Here is a 12,000-nt window from a genome sequence, read left to right on the forward strand (position 1 = left end):
TTTTTTTTTCAGACAGTTTCACTCTGTCACCTGCGCTGTAGTACAGTGGCATGATCTCAACTCACTGCAACCTCTGCCTTCCAGGTTCAAGCGATTCTCCTGCCTTAGGCTCCTGAGTAGCTGGGATTACAGGCAGGCGCCACCACCACACCCACCTAATTTTGTGTGTGTGTGTGTGTGTGTGTGTGTGTGTGTGTTTTTAGTAGAGACGGTGTCTCACCTTGTTGGCCAGACTGGTCACGAACTCCTGTTTTTTTCTTTATTCTTAGATTGAGGTCTCATTCCTGCTTTTATTTTAGGAACCCTCTTCCCTGTTCTCTCCCCTTTTTATTTTCATTTTGGTCTGTTTTTCTCATCAAGACCTAACAGAAGTTCATCTGAATTGCTCTTCCTCTGTCATCTTTCCAGTGTGTGCTTTATTCATTTGCGGAAATGAAAGCAACACATCCTTCTGGGATGCATGCCTTTTGTGCGCATATTTGTTAAATACACACAAAAACCTTCACGCCAGAAGCATCCATTCCTCGACATGAACTTGGCCCTCTCAGGCACTGGGGATCTGATGCTGGACAAGATGCAGACACTTAACTGTAGTCTAGCTGGAAGTACACTCCAGTGTCAAACCCGTCAGTCGTTACTAAGCAGTGTGCTATGGAGGAGAAAAGCAGAGTGTGGAATGGAGGGACCTCAACTCATCTGAGGAGTTGGGGGCCAGGGTGGCGTTTAGGGAGGGAGTCTCTGAGAAAATCATGCTATGCTGAGAGGCATCGAGTTAGCTGATGTGGGTGGGAAGCATGGAATCCGGAGTGAGGGAGGACTGAGGATGTATGTTGCAGGCAGAGGAGACGTCTTACACACACAGGCTACTGCATGCATACGGATGCGTTGCAACCAAGCGTGTTTTGTGTTCATTCTCTTGTGCAGTGGGGGGGGTTATAGGAAGATGCTTTATGATTCATGGTTTAATGAAAAGAATACAAGATAGAAGGGAGTCTGGAATTCTAGCTCCTGCTTTGTCATTAACCAGCTATGAATTCTTCAGCAAGTCACTTTTTAATTTCTCTGAGTCTCAGTTTACTCACCCATAAAATTAGTATCTTTCTTACTTCACAAGCTTTATGTAAAGACCAAAGGAATTACTGGATGATTCTGAAATGTTCAAAAAATAAAAAGCAAAACAGCGTGATTGTGAGGTGCTTGCACTCCATCTTCCATGGCCTTTGTTTGCCAAGCTGAGGCCACCTACACTCCTCTGATAGCTTACTCAGCTCCACCAAGCATGCATTTTTAAACAGAATGTGAGATGCAACATTTGGAGAAAAATACCAGGTAAAATTGAGGTACTGATGGCCGTTCCACCTTGTGTGGCTTTGCAGCTTCACCTTACAGATGTTCTAAGACCACAAGACAGGTGAGAATGAAGGCATCTGGCTTATTTTTCCCAAAACTTCCAAGATGCCCATATCTTCTCGTGGCATCAGCAGGTGCCAGTCCCAGCTGTCCTTTAAGCCTTTTCCTTCTTTTACCGTAAGTGGCTGGAGAGACAGGCTCATGAGTGGCATTGGAGAGGATACCACTTGCCAGGGTTTTTGTTCTGTTTTCGAGACAGAGTTTCACTCTGTTGCCCGGGCTGGAGTGCCGTGGCATGATCTTGGCTCACCGCAACCTTCGTCTCCAGGGTTCAAGCGATTCTCCTGCCTTAGCCTCCTGAGTAGCTGGGATTACAGGCGCACCACCACACCCAGATAATTTTTTGTATTTTTAGTAGAGATGGGGTTTTGCCATGTTGGCCAGGCTGGTCTTGAACTCCTGACCTCAAGTGATCCACCTGCCTCGGCCTCCCAAAGTCGTGAGATTACAGGCGTGAGCCACCGGCCCTACCAGGCTTCTAAGTAAGGATTCCCCATCAACTTGCCTGTTTAACATCATCACCCTCACTTTCTGGATGAGAAAACTGAGGTGCAGAGATCTTTATTATGACCTGCTCCCAGCCACAGGTCTGGTAAGGAGTAGCATTAGGATTCAAGCCCAGGTCTCCTTGATGCTGTCTTCAATCCCGACCCCTCCACTGTGCTGCTTCCCTGCTCGCGAAGGTGGCAACGCCACTGAGGTGCCCTGTGCCTTAGATCTCCAGCATCCCTGGGAAGGGCTGAGGGCAACCCCCAAGCTCCAGTTTCACTAATGGGAAAGCCAGGGCCTATGACACTGGAATGAAAGCGTGTGGCGAGGGTAACGAGTGACTGTGAGGTTTGTAGAGCAGCTTCATGGTGATGTTTAACAAACTGGACGTTTTCTGAATGAGGATCTTGCATCGTGCAGTGGCAGTAGCTGAGACTGAAGATGTCTCCCAAGCACAGAGACCACACTAACTCTCCCACTCCTCCCTGCAGCCCATCACCACGGGAGGGGTCACTTACCGCGAGCAGCCCTGGCACAAGGAGTGCTTTGTGTGCACCGCCTGCAGGAAGCAGCTGTCTGGGCAGCGCTTCACGGCTCGCGATGACTTTGCCTACTGCCTGAACTGCTTCTGTGACTTGTATGCCAAGAAGTGTGCTGGGTGTACCAACCCCATCAGCGGTGAGTGTCCCGGGGTCCCCACTTCGAAGAGGGATTGGAAGCTTGAACAAGGCCTAGCATTTTAGCATGTGACCCTGTCTATGTCCGTGAACTTCCCAGACCTCCCTCAGGCTCTGAACACAGCAGACTTTTCTGCCTATCTGCTTTCCTCTCCTTGGTGCACTGGCTATGCTTCAGCAAGTAATGATTCTTCCTCTGCAGCCCACCGGATCACAACCATATGGCCTGTGCTCTGGTTTAGTTTCTGCTTTGGGTTGGATTATCTCTAAAACTGCAGCCTGTGAGCCTGTGACACCACGTACGCACAATAAAAACTGGCCTTTTCAGGCTTAGCAGCTGTACTGTTTTCTTAGAAGTGTCCCCTAGCATCTTAGGGGGACGGTTGTACTCCAAAGCATCTTAGTGGGAAATTTCTGCCACAAGGCCACAGCTATATGAGGGCAGAGGGTACATTCTAAGGAGTTTTTCATATTGTATTCCCCCAAATGATCTGGCTAAGTGAGAGCCTACAATCTGGCTGGCCGGCAGACCAGGCTTCTGGACTAGACTATTAAGCAGGCTGGAGAAATTCAGTGTGGAGAACAGATGACTTCACACTAAAGTCCTTTAGATGGTCACCACATATCACTACACAAATTAGCGACTGGGTGGGGAGAGAAAAGTGTGTATTCCATAATAACACAGGAGAAGTTTTATGATGTGGGATTTTCAATCCCACTGCATTCAGTGGACTGGTTCTTCCCTATCAGAGGAAGGTGGCAGACACGTGGATTACTCGGTGGCCTGGCTTTCCTATGTGGCCTTTCAGTGTCATTACAGAAACACATCTATACACCCCCTGTGTGCTTGTCCTTGACTTTCTTTTCCCTCAGGCCTAGAACCAAGTTCACCTAACTGAGCTAAATCACCTTCCCAGGTCACTAAAACAGTTCTCTCACGTATAATGCAGAGCTCATTACATTTCCATGTGAAATTAAAATATGAAGAAAAGCATAGTATTTACAGTTTACCTACGTTAAAATATCTGTTTCTGGTCCTTTATACACCACATTTCCCTTGAAATCATTTAGGGGGAAAATGCAATCTTTTGCCAAACATATTCATCTTTAATGCTGTTTTCAGCAGTAACTTCTGTTGAGGTAAATGTTTATAACATTAAGCTTTATAAAGTGATACAATCTATATAAAAGCACTTCTAAATGTAAAACGTTAGATATGAATGTGAATTGCGGTTATTGTAGCACTGAGAAAAAACACTAGGTAAAACCAACTGTATTATAATCAGGGACCAATGTACCTTAAATATTTGATTCCATTCTGTCTGCAGCTTTCTCAGGATCTTCCCGCTGCAACAATATTCCTCTGCCCTCATTCCTACCCACATCGTGCTTTATCTGTGAAGCTTTTCCTGGCCACCCCAGGGAGGATTAACTTTTCCTCTTCTACACTCCCGTCGGTGCTTCAATCATTAAATCACATAAATTTGAGCACCAGGCAACATGAGGCACCTAGTGAAGGCGTAAGAGAAATCTGCTTCCTGTTCTCACAGAGTTTCATTTTGTGGGAAAACACATAACAAATACAGTCAGCATTCTTTGATGCACTTATCACATCGTTTTGGAACCAGTTTCTATCTCTCTTCTGATATTCACGGGATCCTCCAGGCTGTGCATAGAATCTGATTTATACATGGATTCCCAGCACCCAGTCACTAGAAGTTCACACTATCCATATTACACAATCCAAACTTTGAAATGGATCAAACCACAATTCCTTCTTCAGTCCCAGTTGCCTGATTCTAATTTTCTTCATCCAGTATTATTTTCTCTCTGTTAACAGGACTTGGCGGCACAAAATACATCTCCTTTGAGGAACGGCAGTGGCATAACGACTGCTTTAACTGTAAGAAGTGCTCCCTCTCACTGGTGGGGCGTGGCTTCCTCACAGAGAGGGACGACATCCTGTGCCCCGACTGTGGGAAAGACATCTGAAGTCAACACGGAGAAGTTGCTGCTTGTGATCTCACACACAGATTTTTATGTTTTCTTTCTCACCCAGGCAATCTTGCCTTCTGGTTTCTTCCAGCCACATCGAGACTTTCTTCTAGTGCTTCTCAGTGATACTCACGTTTGCTTCAACCCTTTAGTGCTTTGTGCTAGTTCAGTCCCAGGGAAAGAGAAAACTCGCCCTAGGCCCTAGGTGGGAAGATGGTTTGAAATTTTTGTAATCGAGTAAGGCACACCCAAATGTAAAAATCCTTTTGAATGATGTCTTTATAAATCTTTCTCTCACACCTATTTAAGTGCAATTAATGTATGCCACGAACTTGAAAGTTTTCTAAACTCAGTAAGGTAATGACCAATTGGTATTTACAGCTCTGTAGCTTCCTGTTGTGTCAAGTCTAAACCAAGATTATGTGACTTGCAATAAAGTTATTCAGAACAAAATCTTTTGCCAGGCACAGTGTGTGAAATCATGATTAAAGGTTGAGGCACTGAGTCTAAGTAACACTTCATTGCATGGTCCAATGGTCACTGTATGAAGTGCAGTTCCAATGGCCTGGGGCATTGCCAACTGGAATAGCATCACATCACACCCTTTATTTAAAGGAAGCCTTCAGTCAACACCAGGCACCTCTTCCTTGCTACCTTCTCTCCCAATTTTTTTTTTTTTTTTGAGACAGAGTCTCACTCTGTCACCCAGGCTAAAGTGCGATGGCACAATCTCGGCTCACTGCAACCTCCGCCTCCCGGGTTCAAGCGATTCTCCTGCCTCAGCCTCCTGAGTAGCTGGGATTACAGGTGCCCACCACTATGCCGGGCTAATTTTTGTATTTTTGGTAGAGATGGGTTTTCACCATGTTAGGCTGGTCTCGAACTCCTGACCTCAGATGATCCACCTGCCTTGCTCCCCCAAAGTGCTGGGATTACAGGTGTGAGCCACTGCACCCGGCCACCTCCTCTCTCTTTCCCATACTCTTTCTCTTGGAATGTAATCCTCTGCATTTGATGCAGTAACATCAACTCCTGACAGTGAAGCCAATGTTCAGGTCATTTTTCTTGGCAGCGCTTCCTGGCTCTGTCCCAGTGTTACGGATCCACATCTTACACCGACTTCCATAAAGTGAAAGACTGCACAAGGACATAAGCAACTTGAGGCCAGAGACAACATCCTATTCACCTTTATGTTCTCGACACCCTCGCAACTGAGGGCACACTGGGAGCCTTCCGTGCTTCTGAAAAGGGCAGTAAAGCAGGAGGGACACACAGTCATTACAATAAAAATAACATTCGGAGCTCGTGTGGCAGTAGTCTGCGAAATAATCTCAGACAGCAGTACACAGTTGGGAAGCACAGAGCCAAGGTATGGGATAGGGCACTGCACAGTTCTCTTTAGCATCAGTGACGTTTTTGTCCTTAGTTTTCTAAGACAACGCAATATAATAAAATGATACGCTAAGCAACAGAAAAATTTGGTGGAAATCAAGTCTGATATATGCTGAGCATATGTGACATCAGTTTCTTAATCTGAGTGGTAGTCACTGTTAGAATGTTTGATAATGTCTGGAATGAGTCTTTCGGATTTATAGTTGGCTTGAGGTTTTGCTTAAAAAGAATAATTTCATCCCTTGTTAGTTGTTTTGCTGTTTTCTATTTCATAAAAGTAAAAGCACTCCAAATTTCATTTTGGAACATCTTACTTGTACTCGTTAAAACCACAGACTCTCCCAACCTTAAATTACCCATTCTAAAATTAATGGTTAGGGGGAATTCCACTTCTAGTAAATAGCTCCAATTGGACTAATTCTCCTTCAAATTAACAGTCATTCTGGACAAAATATTTATTTAATTGTTGAGAACACTGGAGCACGATCCAAAGCAGGCAGATATTGGAGGTGGGTAGACACTTGGAAGAAGAGAATGACACTGGGTGATTTTCCTGTTTCGGCCTTTTATCCAACGGCAGCCCCCCGCCAGGGATCTAAAACTCTGTTAGGAAACCTGCAGTCTTACTAGCCTGAGGAACCAGAGGCCAGAGTTTGGGATAAACAGCCTCTGGAAAGTGAGGAAGAAAATCCTGAAAAGGAGAGCCCCAAGTGTGTTGCATGAACTTAGAAATTTCTGGCTGACAACTGAACCGTGTATACTTAGGCCAGACTCCAAGCAGCCCAGCCAAGGCTTAAAGCATTGACTGACGGGACTTTACGGATAGTGGTGTGCAGGGCTTAGCTGACCAACCCTCTTCCTACTGAAGGAAATTACTTGTATATAAACCACACAAAGCAAAGTCTCTGAAAATTTCCCCAAAGGCATGTAACAAAATAAACATTCATTCAAGAAAATCCACTACGAAGTCTTAGGAAGAACAATGAGTCTGTGGCATTTGAGCCACAGCCTCATCCCATCCCATCCCCACTCCCCAGCTTCATGTGACAAACTCTACTTTGGGACAAAGCAGCCAAAAATTAAGGGGTCTCTCTTCCCCCAGATACTGGTCTAGGGCTCTGCCTCAGGTGCCACAGGCTGAGAATCCTAGAGCTCCAATTGCCCCTACCCTAGCCTGCCAGTGCGGAGGCTCCACACTGGGAGGGGCAATCTCAGAAGACCGGTGGCTACCAACCCACTCACAGAGAAGGCGTGTCACTCCCGGAGAAGCAGGCCACTGTTCAGCCCCCAGGGGAGAGCCAGGCTCTGAGACTGGCAACTCAGCAGTTCCGCCCAAGGGGGCTCGTATTTGGTACGGAGAATTGAGAAATCTTTGCCTAAGAGGATTGTCAAAAACAGTAAGACATCTTTCCAGAGAACCATTAAGGAAGGCGCTGGTAACTCTGTGCTATTAGCAGCAAAAAGCAGAATGACAGACCAGCCAGAAGTTTAACATGGAAAAGCAGAGAAAGAGATAGCCAAGAGGAGCCCTCCTGGAATCTTGTTTATCCTTGAGGTTCGGGAAGTATGTATGGACTGGGCTGTATCCACTCAGGAGCAATCAGATGTCCAACAAACGTGAAAGCATTCTCCAAGGCATACACAGGTCCATCAGCAAAGAGCAGAAATCTTATCAGCTCAAAGTGCGTAAGCAGAACCTCTGACCAAACACTGGCTGAACATAAAAACATGTCTGTTCAAAGAACTAAAGGAAATCATATCTAAAAAAGGAAGGTAAGAGAACAATTATAGTTGGTCCTCCATATCCACAGATTCCTCATCTGTGGATTCAACCAACTGTGGATCAAAAGTATTCAGGAAAAAAAAAAAATGTTGACACAGTTCCAAAAAAGTAAAACTTGGATTTTCCACATGCTGAGTCCTATGTTGAATCCATGCAGATGAAGTGATGTGTAGGCACTGTATTAGGTATTATTATAAGTAATCTAGAGATTATTTAAAGTATACGGAATGATGTGAATAGGTTATATGCAATTCTATGCCATTTTCTGTAAGAGACTTGAGCATCCATGGAGTTTGGTATTTGTAGGGGGTCCTGGAATTAATCCCCCACAGATACCAAGAGATTACTTTACTCACCAAACAAACCAATGAAGAGATAAAAATTATTTTTAATAAATCAAATGGAATTCTGAAGTTGAAAAATATACTAAATGAAATGAAAAATTCACTAGAGGGGGCTTAATAGTAGATTTGAATTGGGAGAGGAAAATCAGTGAACTTGAAGATGGAACAACAGAAATTATACAATCTGAAAAACAGCAAAAAGAGTGAAATGAAAAGAGCTTCAGAGAAAGGTAAGAAACCATTAAGCATACCAATATATGTGTAATGGAAGGACTAGAAGGACTAGAAGGCTAGGAGAGAGAAAAAAAGAACAGGAGAAAATATTTTTCAGAGTTAATGATGAGCCAGGCGCAGTGGCACGTGCCTGTTGTCCCAGCTACTCAGGAGGCTGAGGTGGGAGAACTGCCTGAGTCTAGGAGTTTGAGGCTGCAGTGTGAGAAAACAGCACCTGTGAACGGCCACTGCACTCCAGCCTGCACAACATAGTCAGACCTTCTTAAAACAGAAAAAGAAGAAAAACAGTTAGTGGTTGAAAAAGCCTCCAAATTTGATTTGATGAAAAATATGAATCTACATATTTAAGAAGCTCAATAAACTCAAAGTAGGATACATGCAGAGACCATACCCAGACACACCACATTCAAAGTGCTGAACGCCAAAGATAATGAGAAAACTGGCTAGATGTAAAATAATATAGCTATATGATTAAGACTTTTTATTAAATTGGGAAATTAAACATACATATACAAAAGTACATAAAACAAATGCTGACAGGCAAAACTAAACCAACGAGATGTTGGAAATACTCTGTATTATGGGTTGTAAACTATGGTCCCTGGGCTAAATTCTGCCCACTGCCTGTTTTCTTTCCTAGTTTATTTTTTAGGGACAGGATCTCGCTCTGTTGCCTAGGCTGAAGTGTAGTGCCATGATCACAGCTCACTGTAACCTTGAACTTCTGGGCTCAAGTGATCTTCCCACCTCAGCCTCTCAAGTAGCTGGGACTACAGGCACGCACCACCATGCCCGGCTGTGTGTGTGTGTGTGTGTGGGGTGGGGGGTTGTCATTTTGAGATGGAGTTTCGCTCTGTCACCCAGGCTATAGTGCAGTGGCATGATCCTGGCTCACTGTAACCTCCACCTCCTAGGGTCAAGTGATTCTCCTGCCTCAGCCTCTCGAGTAGCTGGGATTACAGGCCCCCGCCACCACATCCAGCTAATTTTTGTATTTTTAGTAGAGACAGGGTTTCACCACACTGGCCAGGCTCGTCTTGAACTCCTGATCTCAGGTGATCCACCTGCCTTGACCTCCCAAAGTGCTGGGATCACAGGTGTGAGCCACCACACCTGGCTGATGCATGGCTATTTTAAAAATCTTTTGTAGAGGTGAGGTCTCACTATGTTGCCTAGGCTGGTCTTAAACTCCCAGGCTCAAGTATCCCCCCATCTTGGCCTTCCAAAGCGCTGGGATTACCAGCATGAGCCATCACACCTGGTCTTCTGTTTTCTTAAAAAAACAACAAAAAACAGTTTTGTTCAAACACAGCCATGTATGTTCATTTATGCATTGGCTTGCTGGCAATTTTCTACTGTCTGGACCGTTACAGAAAAACGTGCCACCTGTGCTGTACTGTGTATCTTGTTCTGGGTAGTGATACACACATACACACACACACACACACACACACACACATTTTTTTCTCCTGAGCTATATAACTTAGAACTTTTCTAACTTTACAGCATTTTATTATAACTCAATAAAAATTTTAAAAATTTATAGTATGTTACACTTTGAACTTGAGTTCACTTGAGTATACTTTGAGTTACTTTAAAGCTTGTCTTTTTTTTTCATTAAACAGCAAGCCAACTCGTTTGATCTTTGATTATTACAATATGTGAAACCTTTGGGGGTCAGTCTCTACTGCCTGATGTTTCTGTTGCAGCCCACACTGGGTCCACTGTGCTGAGATTACAGGCATTGAGTCACCACGCCCGGCCAGGATATTATAAAATTCTTAATAGAACTAGTCTACCCTCAATCAAAACCATGAAAATGTAGTCACTGAAGTAAGTGAAAGAAACAGTTTCACTAATGAGGCAATCATTCTACATGAACCACGAACAAGGCAAGAAACTCAGTAAATCTATCTGCTGTGGTGCAATGTACCCTGGAACTACAATGGTTACTACTCCCTCAATATTGCCCTTAGCCCTTTATCTCTGGAAAAACTTTAGAGGAATACCTGCAAAAGAACTCAGTGCTGTTAGTAGAGCAGAACTTTAGAAAACTAGCAGAGAAATCCTTGTGATCACAAAAATGAAGCCCGAGGTATATGTACTACACATTGTGGACTTGCTACAACTAGACACTATCCAATTTGTAAGCAGAGGGCTGCCCTCAAGTCTTTGAGTCAGCACAATAAATAAACCCTAACTCCTTTGGACAAAACTTTGTAAAACTAGTTATATTAAAGCAAAATAAAAGTTATATTAATTTGCGTATCACTTCATCATATTACTTTAGAAACTTAAAGTATATACTCAATTCTCATCATCTTTAGTGATGCCCATTCAGACTTGAGGGCACCTCTCATTTTCTGCCTAGTTATTAAATGACAGATTACAGAGGCTCAGGGATAAGCATAAGGTTAATTCTAGAAATATCAAGAAATAAGATCTGCAAGAGTCTTAAGGATAAGAGTGAAATCCATCTGCTTTGCAAAGGAGGAAGTGGAAGCCCAGGAAGAATAAAGCTTACTCAAGACTGCGAAGAGGCCAACACACTAGAAATCAGAAATCCTGACTCCTAGCCTACTGTCCCCTAAAACATGAGATTTTTTCTTACACATAGAGATGGAGATGGGGCAAGTGCCATCTCTAAATACACGAGTTTTTAACACTGAGAAGGAAATGTCCACGTGACATACATGCCAAAATGTATGTAGTGACCTTTCAGTGAAAAAAAAAAAAAAAAATTGAGACTAGAACTCCATTATAACAATAAGAGCAGACTGACTTCATCCCTGGCATCTATTAGCATTTATGCAGTTTACTCACTTACTATGTTCTGAGGATGCTATGGTTTGAATGTCTCCCCTAAAAGTTCATGTGTTGAAAACTTAATTGCCATAGACACAGTATTAAGAGATAGGGCCTTAAAGAAGAGATTAGGCCATGAGGGCTCTGTTCTCATGAATGGATTAATGCCATTATCACAGGGGCAGTTATTATGGAAGTGATTTCTTGACTAAAAGAAAAGAAAGATGAGTTCAGCCCAAGTTCTTCTGTGCTTTGCATACTCACTGCTGTCTTTCCGCCTTCCACCATGGAATAACCCTCACCAGCTGCCAGTGCCGTGCTCTTGGACCTCCCAGCCTCCAGAACTGGGAGCCAAATAAACTGGTCTTTATAAATTACCTAATCTGTGGTATTCTGTTATAGCTGGAGAAAAGGGACTAAGACAGAGAGGATCTTCTACAAGAGTAATCCAGTCGTTTGATTTTGATTGGTTTCTCCAGGCTTCAAGGAATTAAAAGATAAAACTAGTAAACTGCCTAATGCACAGAATACTGTGACTTTAATTATTAAATGTTCTTCAGATTCCTTCTCAAATTTTTATTTAGATTGAACAACTGGGATTAAGAAGGAGAAAAGGCCCACCAGGCATGGTGGCTCGCACCTGTAGTCTCAGCACTTTGGGAGGCCGAGGCGGGCAGACCACAGGGTAAGGAGATCAAAACCATCCTGGCTAACATGGTGAAACCCTCTCTACTGAAAATACAAAAAATTAGCTGGGTGTGGTGGCATGCACCCATAGTCCCAGCTACTTAAGAGGCTGAGGCTGGAGAATTGCTTGAACCCGGGAGGCAGAGGTTTCAGTGGGCCGAGATCCTACCACTGCACGCCAGCC

General features: G+C 43.9%; 1 protein-coding gene across 6 annotated transcripts in view; it reads left to right on the forward strand.

Moving 5' to 3' along the window:
- Nucleotides 1–5,024, forward strand: part of FHL2 (four and a half LIM domains 2) — a 77,229-nt gene extending 72,205 nt beyond the window's left edge. For all 6 annotated transcript variants that reach the window (XM_011969557.1, XM_011969558.1, XM_011969552.1 and 3 more), the window contains 2 exons: nucleotides 2,391–2,577; nucleotides 4,417–5,024. In XM_011969557.1, the coding sequence (XP_011824947.1) occupies nucleotides 2,391–2,577; nucleotides 4,417–4,568 (339 nt within the window). In that variant the 3' untranslated portion in view covers nucleotides 4,569–5,024. The remainder of the gene's footprint in view (nucleotides 1–2,390; nucleotides 2,578–4,416) is intronic.
- Nucleotides 5,025–12,000: the final 6,976 nt, after the last annotated feature.

Source organism: Mandrillus leucophaeus, unplaced genomic scaffold (assembly GCF_000951045.1).
Source record: "Mandrillus leucophaeus isolate KB7577 unplaced genomic scaffold, Mleu.le_1.0 Scaffold9, whole genome shotgun sequence".
Classification (NCBI taxonomy): domain Eukaryota; kingdom Metazoa; phylum Chordata; class Mammalia; order Primates; family Cercopithecidae; genus Mandrillus; species Mandrillus leucophaeus.